The 20,392-nt window shown below is 41.4% G+C and overlaps 1 protein-coding gene across 4 annotated transcripts in view; it reads left to right on the top strand.

Annotated features, from left to right (window-relative positions):
• Positions 1–20,392, top strand: part of KHDRBS3 (KH RNA binding domain containing, signal transduction associated 3) — a 191,106-nt gene that overhangs the window by 85,436 nt on the left and 85,278 nt on the right. For all 4 annotated transcript variants that reach the window (XR_006300628.1, XM_043601837.1, XM_043601838.1 and 1 more), the window contains exons 3-5: positions 1,013–1,129; positions 6,631–6,777; positions 18,966–19,105. Coding sequence is in view for 3 of the 4 variants with exons in the window: in XM_043601837.1 (XP_043457772.1) it covers positions 1,013–1,129; positions 6,631–6,777; positions 18,966–19,105 (404 nt within the window). In the remaining variant the exon portion in view is untranslated. The remainder of the gene's footprint in view (positions 1–1,012; positions 1,130–6,630; positions 6,778–18,965; positions 19,106–20,392) is intronic.

Below are 20,392 nucleotides of genomic sequence, written 5' to 3' on the forward strand. Positions count from 1 at the left end.
GCATTGTTCTGGTTTTTTTATATGGACCCATTTAATCCTCCTAACGGCCTTATGAGGGTGGGTTGTGTTGTCATTTGCCATTCTCATTTTGTAGATGAGGAATCCAAGGTACAGAGAGATTAGGTAACGCAGTTACTAGCCGGGTTACTCAGCTGGTAAATGGAAAAACCATGTCTTAAAACCACGGCAGTGTAGCCTCAGAATCTATGCCGTTAATGAATTCACTTCTACGCTGCCTGTTAAATAAAGAACCCCGTAGAATCTAGACTAAATATTTTGTCAACATTTCCAAAGCTAGTTGTTTTAGAAGAGTTAGATGTTGGGGCACTTGGGTGGCTCCGTTGGTTAAGCATCCAACTTTTGCTCAGGTCATGATCTCACAGTTCGTGGGTTTGAGCCCCGCATCGGGCTCTGTGCTGACAGCTTGGAGCCTGGAGCCCGCTTCTGATTCTGTGTCTCTGTCTCTCTATCCCTCCCCTGGTCACGCTCTGTCTCGCTCTGCCTCTCAAAAATAAATAAATGTTAAAAAAATAGAAGAGTTAGATGAATTTTGTCATAAAGCTTTGTGAGCCACTGACTGCTTGAGAACTCATCTAGGCCAATGCACTCCCTGGTTGACTGACCAGGTGGAAGGACCCAGATGCTCCATAATGACCAGCCCAGGGCACATTACCTCTTCCCCACCCACATCCTCATGCTAGCACTGTTTGTGCTTCATGTCAGATGCCTACTGAAAGTGTCAGGACAACAACTTAGGAATTCTGGGAATTAGCTTCATTTATAATTTGTGAAATCTAGCCATCATTGAAATGGTTGGTTTTTTTACTTTACAATTTTTAACCCCATTTTATGGGGTTTGTGAAAAACATTACAGTGTGATACATATAGTAGGAACTTAAATATCTGACGTTGATTAGTAATGTGCAGTGTACTGTCGTGTTTCCTGACGTTCAAGATTAATAAATTACTTTCTGATATGACTTACCAATTTGGTTTGTTTGTTTTCTCCTAGTTCAACTTTGTGGGGAAACTTTTGGGTCCCCGTGGCAATTCTCTGAAGCGCTTACAAGAAGAAACCTTGACAAAAATGTCCATCCTTGGAAAAGGTTCCATGCGAGACAAGGCAAAGGTAACATTCGTTGTAGACAATGGCTGCTTTTGGAGACAGGTTGTATAATCCACCTTTAGAGTATCCATCGTATTAATACAAATTATTTAAGAGCTAGCTAGGATCTTAAATGAAGTTATATGGAAACGTTGTAGAAGGCGGTGAGTCTGGGATATGGCCAAAAATGGAGTCACTCGGGCCAGTGTCAGAACATGCAGTGTCTTACACGTACATCTGTAACTATCACATTCATTTGTAAAATGAAGTAGCAATACCTGTGGTTTTGATTGTAGATACAACACCCGGTAGACAGATCAGTGAGACTGAAATTCCCATGAAGAGAAATCAAAGTTATCTGTGGTCTCGGGGCCACTGTTGGCATTTTAGATGAGTCCCTTTGGGCCTTTTTTGTAAGCTTGTATTTCACATGGTTGAGTTCATAAAGTATACACCTTTATTTGCCCTTTTTGCCCTTCATTTGATACCCTTTATGTTTTACCAGGTTCAAGTCGATTTTAGACGCTTTAATAATGGCTTAGCGTTCCAACACACAGTTGTTCTCCTTGGATGTGTTCACGCTAACCTCCTCCTTTTTTAAGAAGTTAAAGTTAATGGAGTTGTTTTTATCGATCACTTTCTCAAATATACCACCTTTGAAAGAAGCATTCATGCTTTGTGCTGTGCTGTCCCTGACAGTGTTCTCTGTTACCATTTTGTTGTTCTGTCGTGGTGAAAAGATTGACATTCCTGAAAACCGAGTCCGCATTTAGTGGTCACTTACCATAAAAAGTCAGACGATGATTGTGTCCGACAAAAAAGTTATTTACACAAAATCCAGCCTCCCCACACAAAAGTCCATCAAAACAAAGGCTTTTATAAGAAAAAATAGCTGCCATCTGCTTGTGAGTCAGGCACTGTGTGAAACATGTTACAGGCGTTACTCCGTGTTCTCCCTGCAAAAATGATGGAAGGTACATAATATTTTTCTTGTTTTATGTGTAGAAAACCTGAGATTTAGGGAACCTGAGTGTATTATCTGAGTTAATCAAGGAAGCTTATGAAATTATTTGATTAAAACATGGCTGTGTATCAGACACACATGGGATGCTGTTAAATATAAAGATTCCCATACAGCCTCTTTTGAGGGTAGAATCTCAAAATGAATTTTCAGGGGGTGGGGTTTGAAATGATTCTGGTGTGGGCCAGGTTAGGTTAACTACTCACTAAGCATTGCTGTCTCAGATGATGTTCCTTTGATTCCCTGACTCATCTGTTCTGGATGGAGGAAAGGGAACCATATTTTGGTCAGTTGGTTAGAAATTCTGTGTATCTTGTACGAAAATACCCAATCCTTGCTGATACGTTAATGAGGTCTTCAGTAAGGCCATCCGGTCATGAGGTACGTGATATGCCCAGGGAAATTCATCTACATTGTACTGCTTATTTTGTTTGCTGTTAAGGGAGGGTTTTTTTTGGTCAGAAGTAACATTTTATGGCTTACGGTGGCCGTGATCAGGGCGTCCACGGACAGTTTTACAGGTGGAAGGGAAGCAGGGAAGGCAAGTCTTTGGTTAGATCATATGTCCAAGTAATAGCAAGTGCCTGGCTATCCGTTTAATGAAAGGGGTCCTAAATACTATCAGCTTGCTATCTGGGCTTGGGGGTCTGTCCAGATTATGGTGTCATTTTAAGGGCTCTCTCTGCCGTTGGCACAGCAGACAGTCGGCAGTGCAGTAGCCAGGAATCTTTTCCAGAGGAGTCTGTGTTGTGAAGTAATATCTAATCTCTCCCTCTCTCTCACCACAGACCCCTTATTGGAGTCCCTTGAGTAGCACTGAGGTGGGCGGGGAATGAGGTGCTTTGACATCTACAGTTAGTCCCCTGGTCACTGAGTGTCTGCTCTGCATTGCATGGGGCACTCGGTTCTCTTACCTGTTGAGGCTTCTTTCCTAGACCACTTACCAGCCCTTCACTAATCCTCTCCTTTCTCTGTCCTTGACCACATGGGTCTGAGAGTCAATATAGAGATTCTGTAAGTGGCTGGTCATTTCCATTCCCTCAGGACACCACGGAACTGGGGAAGTAGAGTACATTGTAGGTTCACAGTCCATTAAGCCTGCTGTCAAGCGGCGGGCTCAGAAGTCCTTTATCTCTTGACCCCATAGACCCCACTCTCCACCCTCATCAGCGGCCTTCAGTTGAGCAGCGTTGGCTCAGAGTCAGGTTCGTTAATCCTCGGGCCGCCGGGTACCTCTTCTCGGTGTACAGTCACTCTAATAAAAGGCCCCCGATCCTCGTTGGCAAGACGGGGAGGGAGTGTTGCGTGCACGCAAGGGGATATTGCCATTTACCGCGAGCTCTCTGGTTCTCTGCATCCCCGGGCCGGGCAGGGATCATGGGCCAGGAGGTCATCCTGAGGAACAGTGACAAAGCCTGAGGAGTGTCCTCTCCTTTCACGGAACGACCTCGGCTACTCGAAACAGGGTAGGAAGAGCTCCAGCAGACTGGCTTCCGCCAGGGCCGAAGGTTCAGCGGGGCTGTGACCCTCGAAAACCCGGGGTTGTCTGGATCCTCTCTGATGTTGCCGGTCCAATTCTCAGGTCTTCACTGCTCTCCAGACATTTTCCTAAATCCCACACGAGAGATGGCCGGGCCGTGTGCGTCGCCCTTCCGCGGCACACGGGCCTCGACTGTGCTTCCGTCTGGGGCCTCCACCGGCCTTCGGCTGTGAGCGGTGACCCCCTCCAGGCTGCCGCTGGCTCTTTGAGCCTCGAACTCCTAATGTCAAGTCTGGAGTCTGTCACTCTCTTTTTAAAATTCAGTACAGTGAACAATAGCCTGTTGCGCCCCACCCCACCGCCTTGCTCGTCCTGCCGTGCACACGCAAGGCCATCGGTTACACCTTCAAGGCGTTTCACTGACGTGACCACGAGCGATGATTTGTACACAGATGGGGACTTACTGGGGTCCCGCCTGCCATCCTGCAGTCGGTCCTCACGGCCTGAACTCTGGAGCGCTGGCTTCTGTTGAGCCTCTCAGCCTGCAGAAATTCTCAGTTAATAAATAACGTGGATTGCTGCAGAGATTTCCGTTACTTAATGTTAAAATCTTGTAGCTTTTCAAAGTGTTCACTGTCTAAATTCTAACGAGACCGTAATTCATTTTATTCTTGTGTTTTCTCCATGGATGAAATTATGGGAGTCGTTACCGCCCTGTATCAGCTGGGTTTGTAGCATAACAATCACTATAACGTGTGGTCTGTGGAGCCTTCAGTTTGTGCCAGACATGCCGGCCGTTTTGCCCTTCCCATCCGCATTATAGAATGATAGAATAATTGATGCTATGTTCACTTTTTGAGTCTTTCTGATGTACTACGCCTCATTGTAAGGACTTTTTGTGTCCTTAAACAGGAGACTCCTTTTTTTATTACCACTCCATCATACTGCTAGTAACTCCTCATTACTATTCTAATAACTCCTTTCTTACCACAACAACCCTACGAGCCGTTGATACTATACTCTTATTCCCCGCTTAAAATCACCGCTTCGCGATGATAAAGTAACCTGCCCAAAGTTACAGGGTAAATGTTGGATTTGGGATTCGAATGTGGGAGTCCAAACGAAGTCTGTGTTCTTCCCCGCACACCATGTTGCCAGTCCTTATGAACCCAGGGAAGAATCTGGTAAAGCTTCTCGCTCTGTGGAGATGTGCGACGGCGGGTTAGGATAAGAAAGCTCTGCTGTTCCAGTTTACTTCCGCTGTAGCAATGACAGTGCTTCACCGTGAGTCACAGTGACGGCCTGTCATTATCATCATTAATTGGAGCCCATCGTAGAATGGGTAAGAAATGTTTAATTCTCTAGTTTATGCTTCCAAAAGTGAACTGTTGAACATATAATTCGATGTTTAAACCTTCAGCTGTGAAAGGCAGAGTATGAGATGAAGCGATGGCCAATGTTCTGATTAGAACAGATGGCCTCCCGTTGGGCTGTGGCTGGCACGGCTAGGATTGCGGTGTATCTGACTCAAAACCCCGTGCCCTTTCATATTACATGTGTAGATATCTCTTTTCTTTTTTTTTTTTTTTTTAATTTTTTTTTTCAACGTTTTTATTTATTTTTTGGGACAGAGAGAGACAGAGCATGAACGGGGGAGGGGCAGAGAGAGAGGGAGACAGAATCGGAAACAGGCTCCAAGCCATCAGCCCAGAGCCTGACGCGGGACTCGAACTCACGGACCGCAAGATCGTGACCTGGCTGAAGTCGGACGCTTAACCGACTGCGCCACCCAGGCACCCCTCTCTTTTCTTTATAAGAGAGCAAATTAGTTAAGTAACATAAGTTGAAGCCTTAAGTGGTGAGGTCAAGGGTGTTTGTGCTTCTTTGACCTCTTAGCTCGTGGTGGAATTAAAAGGTGTTGTTGCCAGGAGTTCTAGGGTTCCCTTTCATGTGGGGCTGGTGTTTTGGAGGTGCTAGCAAGGTGTCCCCCGTTTGGGAAATCACTCCAGATGTAGGTACGTACTCATCTCAATCTGTCTCATTTGAATGTTGGAAACAAAGACTTTTAAAAGTCCCAGATTCTGTCCTTTGCCACTCTAATGAATGCTAGTTAGGAGATCATGGGCGAAAATCACTTGTCCCATTCTGATCTGGGGTTTTTTTCCTCCTAATTTCCCCCCTGAGTTTCATTATGTAAACAAATAAAAACAAAGTTTTTTTTTAACGCGTATCATAAAATCATGTAATAAGATCTTTCATTTATTTTATTCGTTTTTATCTTCAGATATAGTGCCTGGCATGTAGAAATGCTTTTTTGAATGAATATGTGAATGAACAAAGGAACATAGAAATGAAATAATGTTTACCTCTTCATTGAAAAGACTCGCTGAATGTCTACCGTGTGCCAGGCACTTTTCTAGACCAGGGGGTGAGCACCAGAGAAGACGGTCACAGGCGAACATAGAAATGAGATAGTGTTTACCTCGTCACTGAAAATACTCGCTGAGTGTCTACTGTGTCCTGAGTACTTTTCTAGACCAGGGACGAGCACCAGAGAAGACGGTCACGGTGTTTGCTCCACTGTGACCACCTTCCGTGAGCGAAATTAGAAAAGAGTCAAGTAAAGAATAGGTTATGTCAGACACTTTGATGGCGGAAGTGCTTTGTGGCCACACTACGGGCACTGGGCGTAACCAGCGTAGAGGGAGCGGAGGAGACCAGCCAGTCCGGCCAGGGGTCTGAGGGCGCCTGGAGGGCGTCGAGCTGGGGGGACACAGGTGTCCTTCCCGGCAGAGGCAGGAGCTGAGACTTCTCCAGCAGCAGCAGGAAGCCCGGGTGTTTTCGTAGCATTCCCTGCGGGAATGGCAGGGTCAGGTTTGTATCGCAAACCTCCATCCTTGGGGTAGTGCCGCTTGCTGTTGAGTGAATCTTCTGTGACAGCCTCATGCCAGATAAGCTCTGCATAGTGTTTCTTTTCCTTTTCTTATACAGACACGCTTTTAAGCATGGTTTTTCTTTCTTCAGGAAGAAGAGTTGAGGAAGAGTGGGGAAGCAAAATACTTTCACCTCAACGACGACCTCCACGTTCTCATCGAAGTGTTCGCTCCACCAGCAGAAGCATATGCCCGGATGGGACACGCACTGGAAGAAATCAAAAAGTTCCTCATTCCTGTTAGTACGGTTCACCCTGATAGTTAATTTGTCCTTTGAAGTCCTTTCTTTATTTTCATCCCTGGTAACTCTTGTAGTAATTGTTACTTGCACAGCACTTCATTTGTCGAAAGGGTCCCTGTGAATCAGTTGGCAGTTTTCTTTCTTTATATCAGGGCGAGGGATTTCTAAAGAGATTAGGTCGCTCCGGGAAGGCTGCACGGCCAAGAAGGGTGAAGAGCACCCTTGCCAGTTCACATTTGGGGGCTTCCACGTCCTAAGCTTCTTCGTGATGTTAAAATCACCTACAGATCCACTGTTCTCCCACACGGATGCGTTAGTGCCTTCCATGGCACCAAGCACTGTGTGTGGTTTTGGGCCAGAGGCATGAATAAAAGCAGTCCCTACCCTCCAGGAACACGGAGCGTAGAAGAGAGAAACGTAAGCCGAGGATTTCAGTACCGCGAGGTACACATAACGACAGACCAAAGTGTCAGAAGCCCAGAGAAGAAGGACACTGTGGAGGTAGTTGGCTGGCTTCTGCCAGGTGTTTTGTGCTTTGTTGATGGAACAATTGCTTGTCTATTTTTAACCCTTTCCAGACACTCTGATGTTGCTAAGAATGTGATTATTTAAAGAGAGTGTATCCCTACTTCCATTATGAAAGTTAATTTAGGTCTTCTGTATAACTTGCATGTTCTAGATTAAAAAACTAAAACATTGAACATTTTGCCTCTTTAGACAATTTATTTAGAGAAGCTGTCACATCTGCCAAACAGCTGCCTGGGGTAAGACTGTCTTCAGCAATCCCAGGTTGGTCTAGTAGATTGACTTTACATACTGTAGCATATGTATCATGACTATATTATCTGTGAAGAAAACTGTTGAATTTAGAAGGAAAGGATATTGTCAATCACGATTGCCTTGGAAAAGCCAAGACATGAGATTGTATTAAGTCATTTTACTTGGGAGCTGAAAATGTTTAAGCTTCCCTTTGTTCCCTCAAGCCAATATGATGATACATTTATTCATTTAGTTTAAAAACAAAGATTTCGAGTGCTTTCTATGTGGTAGATACATGGAAACTAATAAAAGACATTCTTTTCTCTGCCCCTGTGGAGTCTGTCTAATGGGAGAGTTTGATAAGAATCAGATACCCATATAAACATTGGCACTCTGACAAGACTGACTAAGGAGAGGTAAATTTAATGTCTTAGTGATCAGTCTTAGGGGGTGTTGACCTAGCCATGTGGGCTGCCACAGGGCCTCCCACCCTGTCCCCTTTGCACTCCTCCACCAAGACATGGTTTCTCTGTCCTTGAATCTAGGCGGGCCAGGAGAACTCTTTGCCTAACCCCCAGTTACAAGGATTTTCTGCTGTTTTCTTCCTAATCTTTTATAGTATTAGCTTTTACAGTATTAGTATTAGCATAGTATAGTATTAGTATATAGTATGTGTCATTTAAGTCTATTATCGTTAAGTTTATTTCTTTTTTAGAGAAAAAGAGTGAATGCACATGCAAGTGGGGGAGGGGCAGAGAGGGGGAGAAGTGGGGGGGGGAGAGAGAGAGAGAGAGAGAGAGAGAGAATGAATGAATGAATCCCAAGCAGGCTCCATGCTGTCAGTGGCAGAGCATGATGTGAGGCTCGAGCCCGTAAACCATGAGATCATGAACTGAGCGAAAACCTAGAGTCAGGTGCTTAACCCGCTGAACCACACAGGTGCCCCAAGTCTGCGATCGATTTTAAGTTTTGTGTGGTGGGAAGGTAGAATGTAGGTTTATCGTTTTTTATATAGATGGCCAGTTGTCCCAGCACCATACGATGAAAAGACAATTCTTTTCCCGTTGAACAGCAACACCATTGTTGAAAATCGATTGAACATAAATGTGTGGATTTGTTTCTGGATTCTCAGTTCTGTTCCATTGATGTATATGCCTGTCCTAATGCTGGTGTCATGCCCTTAATTACTTTAGCCTTCTAGTACCTTGATTTGAAATCCAGGTTGTTGATTCTTTTACAAAGAAAAAGTTCTACTTCAAAATTGTTTTGGTTATTTTGGCTCCTGTGCATTTCAACATCTATTTCAGAATCAGCTTATCAATTTCCACACCGAAGCCTCCCGGGGTTTTGATAGAGGATTGAATCTGTAGCTCAATTTGGGGATTATTTCCATCTTAACAATATTTAGTTTTCCAGTCCACAAATATGAAGTGTCTCTACTTAACAGATTATTTTTTTCATTTCTTTCAGCAGTGTTTCGTAGTTTTCAAGGTACTAGTCATATATATACTTCTTTTATTAAATTTACTCCTAAGTATTGTACACTTTTTGATGCTATTGTGAATGCAGTTTTTAAAATTTCATTTTCAGTGATCCTAGGTTATAGAAATGCAGTTGACTTATATACACTGATCTTGGGTCTTGTAACTTTGCCGAACCATTAGTTCCAGTGTGTTGTTTCATTTTTATGGAATCATTAGGATTTTCTATATGCAGAGTCCTGTTATGTGTAATAAATTTTACCTCTTCTTTTCGGATTTTAATGAAATTAAAATTCAGTTTTTTATTTTATTTTTCCCTTGTTACGCTGACTAGAACTTTGGGTGCTTTGTTGAGTAGGAGTCGTGAAGATAGACATCTTTCTTGGTGCTTTGAGTTTTCACCATTAAGTCTGATGTTAGCTGTAGATTTCATTGCTGCCCTGTATCTTGTTGAAGACGTTCTCTTCTGTCCCTAGGTGTTGAGAGGCTTTGTCCTGAATGAGTATTTGTTGTTGTTGTTGTTGTTAATACTAGTGTATTGCATTAGTTGATATCCAGATGTTATGCCAACCTTGCATTACTAGGTGAGATCCCACTGAAATTACACGTTGCTAGAATTGATTTACAATAGCTTGTTAAGGATCTTGTCATCTATAATCATGGCGGATATTGGCTTGTAGTACCGTATTTTTATAATCTTTGTATTAACCCACACATTTACCATTTCGGCTTCCTTTTTCTTTCTGTGGGGAGAGTTACCATATGGTGCTACCTCTTTTCAGCCCAAAGGACTGCCTTTAGCCTTTCTTGTAACTGAGACCTGCTAACCAAAAAACTGGTTTTGTTTTTCTCAGAATGTCCTTATTTCGCCCACCCTCTGAAAGATAGTGTGTATAATTCCTGGTTGACAGTTTTTTCTTTCCAGTCATAGAAGGCCAGTCTGCTGCTTTCTGGCCTTCATCATTTTTGGTGAGAAGGGCATTCATTCATGATTTTGTCGCTAATGTACGTGATCTGTTGTTTTTCTCTTGCTGCTGCCAAGGCTTTGTCTTTTCATTTCCATTAATTTGACAATGGTTGTGTGTGCTTATCTTCCTTGCTTGTTAAGCTTTGTGAAGCCATAGGTACATGTTTTTCTTCAAATGTGGGACATTTTCAGCCATTGTTTCTTGAGAATTTTTTTCTCTTTTTTCTTTCTCCTCTGCTCCCCTCAGGCCCTGGGCTCCCATTGGTTGTATGTTGGTCCACTTGATGGTGCCCCGCATTTCTCTGAGTCTCCTTTCCCTTCATCCTTTCTTCTCTGTGTTCCTAACTGGATCATTTTAATTGGCTGATCTTCAAGTTGGCTGACCCATTCTTTTGTCATCTCAACTCTATTGTTGCGCTCCTTTGGTTAATTTTTCATTATCGTTGTTGTTGTTGTACTTTCTTTTTCTTTTTTTCTAAATCTTTTTTTTTTTTTTTTTTGTCCAACATCTGGGCCCTCTCCAAGATAGTTTCTTACTATTACTTGACTGCCTGTCTGTCCTTCCTTCCTTCCTTCCTTCCTTCCTTCCTTCCTTCCTTCCTGTCATGTTTTCATGTTTCTTTGCATGTCTCCCAGCTTTTTTGTTGAAAACTCCACATTTCAGGTAGCATATTATAGCACATTTACATTCCGACTCATTTTATTCTTCAAGCTCTGTTGTCGCAAGTTGTTGTTTGTTTGTTTCTTTAGTAATTTAGTTGGACTAAATCTGCAGAGTCTGTCTACTTCATGGTTTACAGCTTTGTTAATTTTTTTACTTCTCACTTTTATTTTTAAGCCTGGCCTGCTGGGCGTCAGCCAGTGATTACTTAGAGGCTGTGCTCACACACCTGTGTTCGTAAGGCTTCTGCCGCCTGCTGATAAAATTGTGGGGGTGCACCCACAGGTCGGTCCATCGTCGTATCTTCCCTGGTCTGTACTTCACTTGTGACCGAGGTGTTAATCCCTCTACCTCCTTTGCCAGGTGTACAGACTCACTGTCAGGGAAGGATGTGTGGAGAGTGTTAAGCTCTCTCCATTCTCTGCTGTACATGTGCTTATTAACCTTCCATTCAGCAGAGATGTGTGGGGAGCGTATCCAGGCTCTCCAAGGCTGCTACGTTTCTGGCTAGTCTGCCAGGCTGTCACTTGCCCCACCCGGAACCTGAGTATTAGGCTTGCTGATTCACTGGGCTTCTATTTATTTGCTACCAAAATGGCTACTGATACTGACAGTGCTCCTGGGCATGGGAGTTTCTCATACCTTCTTCCAAATTAAGGCAGCTTCCCCTGCAGCAAACTGTTGGTCTTCATGTCTTTCCCCACAGTGGTACCGACACGTCATCTGGGCTGGGGAGGGGGGCGGATGTGTGTAGCATCCCCACACAAAATGCCACAGACTCCCACTCTTCGTGCCTGACACGAATACATTTCTTGTATTTTTAATTTATTATATAACTTCAGTCAGTTTCCACTGTTCTGAAATGGTTGCTTTTACATGTGTGGTCAGCTTTTGTTGTTGCTTTTTATGGAATGGCTTTGCCAAGCTCTTTGTTTGGCTGTACTAAAAGTCCCTCCTCTCTTATTCATTTTTTTAACCTTATATTATTTTGGACCTCTGACCATATGAGCATGTGCAACGTTTCCCTCCATTCTTTTTAACGTCTGCATAATATTTCATCATACGCATGTTCTAAAATTTATTTAATCAGTCCTCAAATAATGAACATTTATGCTATTTCTTGTAGAGTATAATACAAACACTGATCCTAGGATTACTCTTTGGCATAATCATTGGCATATTTGGGGCAAATATATCTGAAGAGAACATTCCTGACCGAGAATCCACTAAATTGCAGTAAATTATTTTTAATAATGACATTTAAAACCTTTGTTCTCGTTCTCTAGGCTAACACATTTAAATATGTTCTAAACTTACTGGACAGAAAAATCCCATTTACAACTATGTAATTAGAATTCTAATCACTTTTCCACTCTTCACAATTGATGCCCATGTTTGAATTAATGCTACAGTAGTGTCACTTTCCTGATAGGGAGTTAAAATGATAATTTACTAATGACTAGTTTAAAATGTAGAGTTACTTAGTCTGTAAGCTGGCACATGTGACTTGGTTTCCCTCCTGATTTAAAATCATCATTTTCGGGGGGCGCCCGGGTGGCTGAGTCGGTTGAGCGTCTGACTTCGGCTCAGGTCATCATCTTGCGGTTCGTGAGTTCGAGCCCCGCGTCGGGCTCTGTGCTGATAGCTCGGAGCCTGGAGCCTGCTTCTGCTTCTGTGTCTCCCTCTCTCTCTGCCCCTCCCCTGCTCACACTCTGTTTCTCTCCCCAAAATAAATAACAATTAAAAAATTTTTTTAATCGTTTTTTTAAATCATTATTTTAAAGACCAAGAAAATTATAACTACAGTGACTTTATCAGTAGTTCTGTCTGAAAGAAGCAGTCCCCTGACGTTTTTAAAAGTTGTCTAAAATCACGAAGCTGGTGAGTCCAGTTGGTGAAATTCAGACTTAACACAGGTGTGTTGACTCAGACTCCATCATTTTTTTCCAACTATACTGTTTGTCTTCTTGAAAATGTAGTTTTACAAAGATTATGTTTTATTTTTTTTTTAATGTTTATCTTTGAGAGAGAGAGAGAGAGAGAGAGAGAGAGAGAGAGAGAGAGAGAGACAGAGTGTGAGCGGAGGAGGTGCAGAGAGAGAGGGAGACGCAGAACTCGAAGCAGGCTCCGGGATCTGAGTTGTCAGCACAGAGCCTGACGTGGGGCTCCAACCCACGAATTGCGAGATCATGACCTGAGCCAAAGTCAGACGCTTATTGGAGACGCTGACTGAGCCACCCAGGCGCCCCTACAAAGATCATGTTTGAAATGGGCTTTCATTGTAATTTTTGTGGCACCATTGTAATCACCTAACTTCGCTTAGAGTAATTTTGTTTCCTTTTAAAATTTTTAATGGTATTTTTGGATTTTATGTTCTTTCCCATGAATCTGTTTTTGAGCCACAGACAATTTTGTGTCACACCTCCTAGCACTTTTCAACAGGGCAGATATTTAGCATTTATGTAGCACATTTTATTTAGAATGTGCTTTACAGGGGCGCCTGGGTGGCGCAGTCGGTTAAGCGTCCGACTTCAGCCAGGTCACCATCTCGCGGTCCGTGAGTTCGAGCCCCGCGTCAGGCTCTGGGCTGATGGCTCAGAGCCTGGAGCCTGTTTCCAATTCTGTGTCTCCCTCTCTCTCAGCCCCTCCCCCGTTCATGCTCTGTCTCTCTCTGTCCCAAAAATAAATAAACGTTGAAAAAAAAAATTTTAGAATGTGCTTTACAAATAATTTATTAATCTTCACACATATTTACTAAAATGGTAAGGAACATATTAATAGGCTTGTTATAGAGAGGTTGAAATAATGATAGATTCGAATGACTCTTTTGAGATCCTAGTACCCTAAATAAGTTAGAGAAAGAATCCATAGGTACAATAAAATCTAGACTCCTGATCTTAGTCATCCCCGCAGCTCGGCAAGTTGAATTTGTCATTTTTCTTCCCTTCCTCCTCCTCTGCAAGTGTTTGCTTATTATTGCTTCAGCTTCCTTTTGACTTCCTTTTTTGATTGTTGTTCATGCTATTTTTCTTATTGCACGATGCCTTCTACCTCAAGTTTCAAGTCATTTCTGCTTTTGAAAAGTAAGGAGAAGATAGCATATTTTTTACAAACGTACTAAGTATATTTCATGTTTTTAATTCTAAATAATCCAGGAAACTATTGCACCTGAATCTTTTATTCACGCTCAGAAGTGCTGGCTTCTTCTATCATAAGTTCCTCCCTTCCTCGTTCAGACTGCAGTCCTTTCTCTTCCTCTTTGTGGAGCCACACAGCTGGAAAACCCGCCTGCCTGCACTGTGGCTGTGACTTGCTTACTCCCACTCTTCATTCCCCCGAGATGGATTCTGGCTCTACCCTTCACCAGAAGTACTATTTCTGAAGTCTGTGTTGCCTTTATTGTTAGTGAATCCCCTGGAATCAGTACTTGGCTGCTTGACAGAATGTGAATGCAGCACTGAATCCTGGGGCTTTCGTGCTCCGATCACCTCCGTTTCCTTCTCAAATTCCTGCCACCCCTTTTCGGTCTCCCCTGTGCGGGTTTTCTTCTATTAGTTTATGTTGATGCCCAGAGCCCTTCTCTCGCTCCAGGAATGTGCCCCAAGCAATCCTGCCTATGGCTGACATTTGTATACAGAGGAATTCTTGTGCTAGAGGTCCCCACTACCACCTTCAAACTCAGTAATTCTCTAGAAGGACTCACAGGACTCAGACAATGTGTTATATACTGTGAGTATGGTTTATTTCAACCAAAAGATACAGACCAAAATCAGCAACGAGAAGAGGAGCACGGGGCAAAGACCAAGAAGAGTATGGCCCCGGTTTCCAGGTGTCCCTGTGCAGTGCAAAGGGACACAAGGACACGTTTAATATTCCCAGCAGTGATGTGTGACAACACCTGTGAAGTGTTGCTCTCCAGTGAGGCTCTCCTGAGCCGCAGCGTGCAGGGCTTTTACCGGAGATCAGTCACGTGCACGTACCGTACCTATGCACCTGACCTCGGCTACTCACCACCCCACTTCCTGAGCCAAGATGAAGGTTCCCCACTAACCGCACTGCCAGGGCAGGCATATCTGGCCAGACTGGTACAGCACGGCATCAAGCCTTAGGCATACAGAAGCCCTCTTCGCAGGCAGTCCCCTCTGTGGGCGTAGAGGTCACCTGCCAGGGGCCTGCCAACAGCCCGCCTTGACGACAGGCCCTTTTCGGTGCTGTGTAGGGCCTGAGTAACCCTCTCTTGTTCACGTCTATATCCGTATCTTTAACTTTTAAATTTCTCGTTTTTATGTCTGATTGCTATGGGACATCTCAGTTTTAGTGTGTCGTGGGCCATTGCAGATTCAGCCTGTGCAAAACTGATTACAGCATGTTCCACTGTTACTTACCTTATTTTCCAGATGCCCATTGACGGTCTTGACTTTGCTTATATCCCCCCTCATCTAGGATGTTACCATTTCTAATAAAATTAGCCATTATAAATAACACCAGATCTACTTCTCCTCATTCTTTCTGCCGCTTCCCTACTCCAGGTTGTCTATACCACGTACTGGAATTATGAGCTTCCATCTGGAATTTCTGCCTCTAGTGTGTGGTGTTGTTTGTTTTTTTTTTTTTTTCCATTTAATATCTTTATGGAGGTATAAATCACATAGCATAAAACTCACTCCTATAAACAATTCAGTAGCTTTTAGTATATTCACAGAGTTCTGCAACTGTCACTTTAACCTAAGACCATTTTTATTACCCCCCCAAGCAAACCTTGTAATGAGCAGCAATGACGCCCCATTCTCCTCCCTCTCTGGGCAACCACTAATTTACTTTTTGCTTTTTTACACAGCCTTTATGGAGATATAATTCACATCCCATACATTTCACCCGTTTAAGGTATACAGTTGACTGGATTATAGCGCATCCATAGTTACACAGCCATCACCACTATCTGTTTTAGATTTTCATCATGCCCCAGAGCAAACGCGTCCCCATGAACAAGCACTCCCCCTTCCTGTCCCCTGCCATTCCTCATTCTGTCACGTGCCACCATTAATCCACCTCTGTGGGTTTGCCAGTTTTTGACATTTTGTGTACAATAGCACAAAATGTATGGTCTTTTGTCCTGCCTTCTTTCATTTAGCATACTGTTTTTAAGGTTCATTCAGTTGATTTGTCATTGCTGGATGATATTCCATTGTATGGATGTACTGTGTTTTATTTGTGTGTTATATGTCCGTTTATTAGGCAAGGACTTTGGGGTTATTTCTGTTTCTTGGCTATTATAAATAATGCTGATGTGAACATTCACGTACACATTTTTGGGTGGACGTATAGTCTCACTTTCTTGGGTATTACCTAGGAGTGGAGTTGTTGGGTCACTTGGTAACTGTGTTTAACAGTTTTGAGGCACTGATGACTGGTTTTCCCAAGTGGCTGGACCATTTTCACTGCCACCAACAAGGTGTAAGGCTTCCATTTTCTTCAGTGTTCTCTCAGTCACTACAATACCCTTTGTTTAAAGAAACTATTTGAACATCAATCTACAGTAATTTATGTCTGGGCTCTCAATTCTATTTTATTGATCTTTATGTCTACCCTTTGAGACAGTAAGTACTACACAGTCTTTTTTTTAAATGTTTTTATTTATTATTGAGAGACAGAGCATGAACAAGAGGGGAGGGGTAGAGAGAGAGGGAAACACAGAATCCGAAGCAGGCTTCAGGCTCTGAGCCGTCCGCACAGAGCCTGACGCGGGGCTCGAACTCACAAACCATGAGATCATGACCTGAGCCGAAGTCAGATGCTTAACTGACTGAGCCACCCAGGCGCCCCTACACAGTCTTTATTTCTGTAGCTTTGTAGGCAGTTTTGATGTGGGAACATAATCAGTCTTCCAACTTTGTTATTCTTTCTTATAATTGTTTTGGATATACTAGGTCCCTTGGATTTTCGTATATGAGTTTTAGCAAAGAAACCAGCTGGGATTTTTGAGAGGGTTTTCCTTGATTCTGTAGATCAATTTGGGAGGTGGGAAAGCAGAGTAGGAATATTGTCCATCTAGCCATGAATATTGGATATCTTTCCATTTACTTAGATTTTAAAAATTTTCTCCCAACAATATTTTGTAGTTTTCAGTATATAAATGTTGCTCTTATTTTGTTAATTTATTCCCGAGTATGTTATTCTTTATGATGCTACTCTAAATGGAATTTTCTTAATTTTACTTTTGTGTTGTTCATTGTTAGTGGAAAGAAATAAAATCGATTTTGTATATTGATCTTATATCCTGCAGCCTTGTGAAACACAATTATCGACTCTAATAATGCTTTTGTGGATTCTTTGTGATTTTCTTTGCATAGGATTATGCCATACCATATATGAACAAAGATGGTTTTAGTTCTTCCCTTTCAATCTGAGCACTATTACTTTTTTTTTCTTACATAGTTGTCCTGTCTAGAATCTTGAGTACAATGTTGGATAGATGTGGTGACAGTAGACATCTTTGTCTTGGTCTTCATTTTAGGATGATTCTTTTAGTTTTTTATTGTTAAGTATAATGTTAACTGTGGGTTTTTTATAGTTTGTTGAGTGTTTCTATCATTAAAATGTATGGGATTCTTCTCTCAAATGTTTTTTCTCTGTATTAAAATGATCGTTTTTTGTTTGTTTGTTTGTTTCATTCTCTTCTTATGGTATTACATTAGCGGATTTTTAGGTATTAAACCAAAATAGCAATTCGAGTATGTTTTAGTTGGTTCTTACGTATAGTCCTCCCTTTTATCTTGTTTATACTGCTGGATTTGGCTTTGTAATTTTTTGAGAGCCTCCACATCTATATTCATCAGAATATTCATCTATAGGTTTCTTTTTTTGTAATGTCTTTGTCTGTGTTTGTACTCGGACAATACTGGCTTTGTAGGAAGAGTGAGGGAGTGCTCCCTCCTCTTTAATTTTTTTGGAAGTTTGTAAAGGATTAGCATTAATTGTTTGTGGAATTCACCATTGAAGTCTTGTGGGCCTTCAAATTTGCAAGACATTTATTTATCCGGTACTAATTTAGTCTCTTTGCTTATCTGTTCCAATTTTCTGTTTCTTCTTGAGTCAGTTTTGGTAATTTGTGACTTTTTAGGATCCATCCATGTCACGGTGTCATCTTCGTTACCTAATTTGTTGGCATATATGATCATAATTATTTCTAAAACACAAATCTAGGTATGCAGCTCTCCTCCTTAAAACTGTTAAATGCTTTTTAGTACCCTTAGTTCTAAACCTTTAAAGTTATACTTAAAATGACTTGAGGTTTTGTTGAATTTGGTTTCTGCTTTCTACTCCATGTTGAGACCAGCCTCCCTGTACACTACCCCCCCCCCCCCAAGTTATTTTTATATTTCAGCCTTGTAGCACTTCTTCCAGTTCCCTACACACCATTTCTTAGGGTCTTAAAATACGATTTTTTCCTCCCATCTAGAAATTTTATAGCCCCTCCTCTGGTAATTAGTTCCCACTCATACTTAGATGACACATCTTATAGAGAATCTACTCTTACTACCACAGCTTAAGTTAGATACCATTTAGACCGAACTTTCTTTCTATTGTGAAACAGATGACTTTTGTTTATTTATTACATGTCTTTCCTGATGACTGTTGAATGGAGTTGGAGGTATTAAGGAAAGGAGGAATCAGGGATTGCTCCCAGGGTTCCTCAGATGAATATTTAGAGAATAAGACAAAGAAGAGCAAGCCTCCAAGTTTAAAATGTATTCAGTTTTGAAAATGGTGCCTTTTTCTAGTATAATATCCAAATGGAATTGTACAAAAAGAATGTGTACATGTGGCTCTTAATTTTAGTAAAGCTATCATGTTGTATGTATGCCTTCCTCCTTTGTTAGAGTGTAAGCTCATTGGCTGCAGAGACCCTGGCTTGCTTCTCTGGTTTTGTTAGTTTGCACTTCACAGATGCTCAGTAACTATGAGTTGAATTGAGTTGTAAATAACAGTGCCACGTGTCTGTCTGTATATGGTATCTTAATTTTATTATAACTATCTCACTTGGAAAGTATGCCCCACACAAGGAGTAATGGCTGACTGTAGAAAATTTTAGCTTGGGGAAATTGCTGGGGTTTTTTGTTTTCTGTTTTTTTTTGTTTTTTTTTTTCCTTTTTTACAATTGATTGATGCGTTTTCATTTCAACAAACTCAAATCTTACGAAGTCAGCTATTTTCCTTGCCTTTTTTTTTCCTATTAAATATTGTTATTTTTCTGGTCCTAAGTACGTTTGTATTTTTCACATGAGGTGAATTATGTTGTCTTCTGTCTTCTGTGTAGGACTATAATGATGAAATCAGGCAAGCACAGCTCCAAGAGTTGACGTATTTGAATGGTGGTTCAGAAAACGCGGACGTCCCAGTTGTTCGAGGAAAACCCACCTTGCGTACAAGAGGTGTACCAGCCCCAGCAGTAACCAGGTCAGTGCAATTCATTGACTTTACTTTTCCCGTTGTTAGAATTGGGTACCATGACAACCGTTTTAATCTTTTTTTTTTTTTTTTTTTTTAATTAATAGTCAAACAGCTCTATCAGTGTATCAGTACAGAGACTTTAAGGATATATTCAGACATTGTGATGTCATATTGAGGGGATTCCCTTTGTTTGAACTGAGATATTCCTGGGTTTAAGCATAACCTCTACTACTTACCGGCTGATGACTGTAGACAAGTTTATTTATCACTCTAACATTAAGTTTTTGATTGTTTAAAATGAATCTTATTTTAAAGTAATAGCACTGATAATGCAAATTGAGATAATGGAAGCAAGGGCTTTCCCCATGGAATACAAGATTAGGCTGGTTCATTGCCACATCTCCAGTGTGGAGCACGATGTCAGGCACCAAGTGGGATGTCCATGAGCTTGTCATTTTATTCACTGGGAATGCCCTGTGGTATCTGAAAACTCCCCAGTTGGTCCACACACACAGAATTTTTTTTTTTTTTTGTCTCTGGATTGATGACTTTTTAATATGAAAATGCCTAGTGAATTCATGAAACAATTTAAACATAACCATGTATTGAGAAATGGCTGTCTCAGATTTCTTTGAGAATTATTTTTAATTTTTTACCCAAAAGAAGAAGTGACACAGATTTTTCACTGGTGACTATATATATATATATATATATATATATATATATACACACACATATATATTTATATATATATACGTATATATTTTTATATATATACATATATACGTATATATATAATTTTTTTTATATATATATTTTATATATATATATTTTATATATATACATATATACGTATATATATATAATATATTTTTTTCAGATAGAATTATGCATGAAATAATTTAAAGTAGCATTCTTTTATGTCTCCAAGTTAATTTGAGACAATAAGAAATCAGTCTTTTTATTTGAGTGTTGTTGATCAGGCCCTGGTCAACGAGCGCAATTACAAATAGATGTTATCGCAGTGTGAAATACACAGATCTGTTCATGGCGCCAAGTGGGTTTTCTCTATAAGAAAAGGCTAATAATAATGGGATTGCTGTTGATGGTTTAATGAGATAATTTATGTGAGTGTTCAGTGAGTGGTAAATCCCTTTCGTTTTCATTTCTTCTGTCATTAAATTTAATTCACATCATAAGAAATTACAGTTGACCCTTGACCAATGTGGGGGATAAGGGCACTGATCCCTCGCATAGTCAAAACTCCACGTATAACTTTTGACTCCCTGAAAA

This window comes from Prionailurus bengalensis, chromosome F2 (genome assembly GCF_016509475.1).
Source record: "Prionailurus bengalensis isolate Pbe53 chromosome F2, Fcat_Pben_1.1_paternal_pri, whole genome shotgun sequence".
NCBI lineage: Eukaryota > Metazoa > Chordata > Mammalia > Carnivora > Felidae > Prionailurus > Prionailurus bengalensis.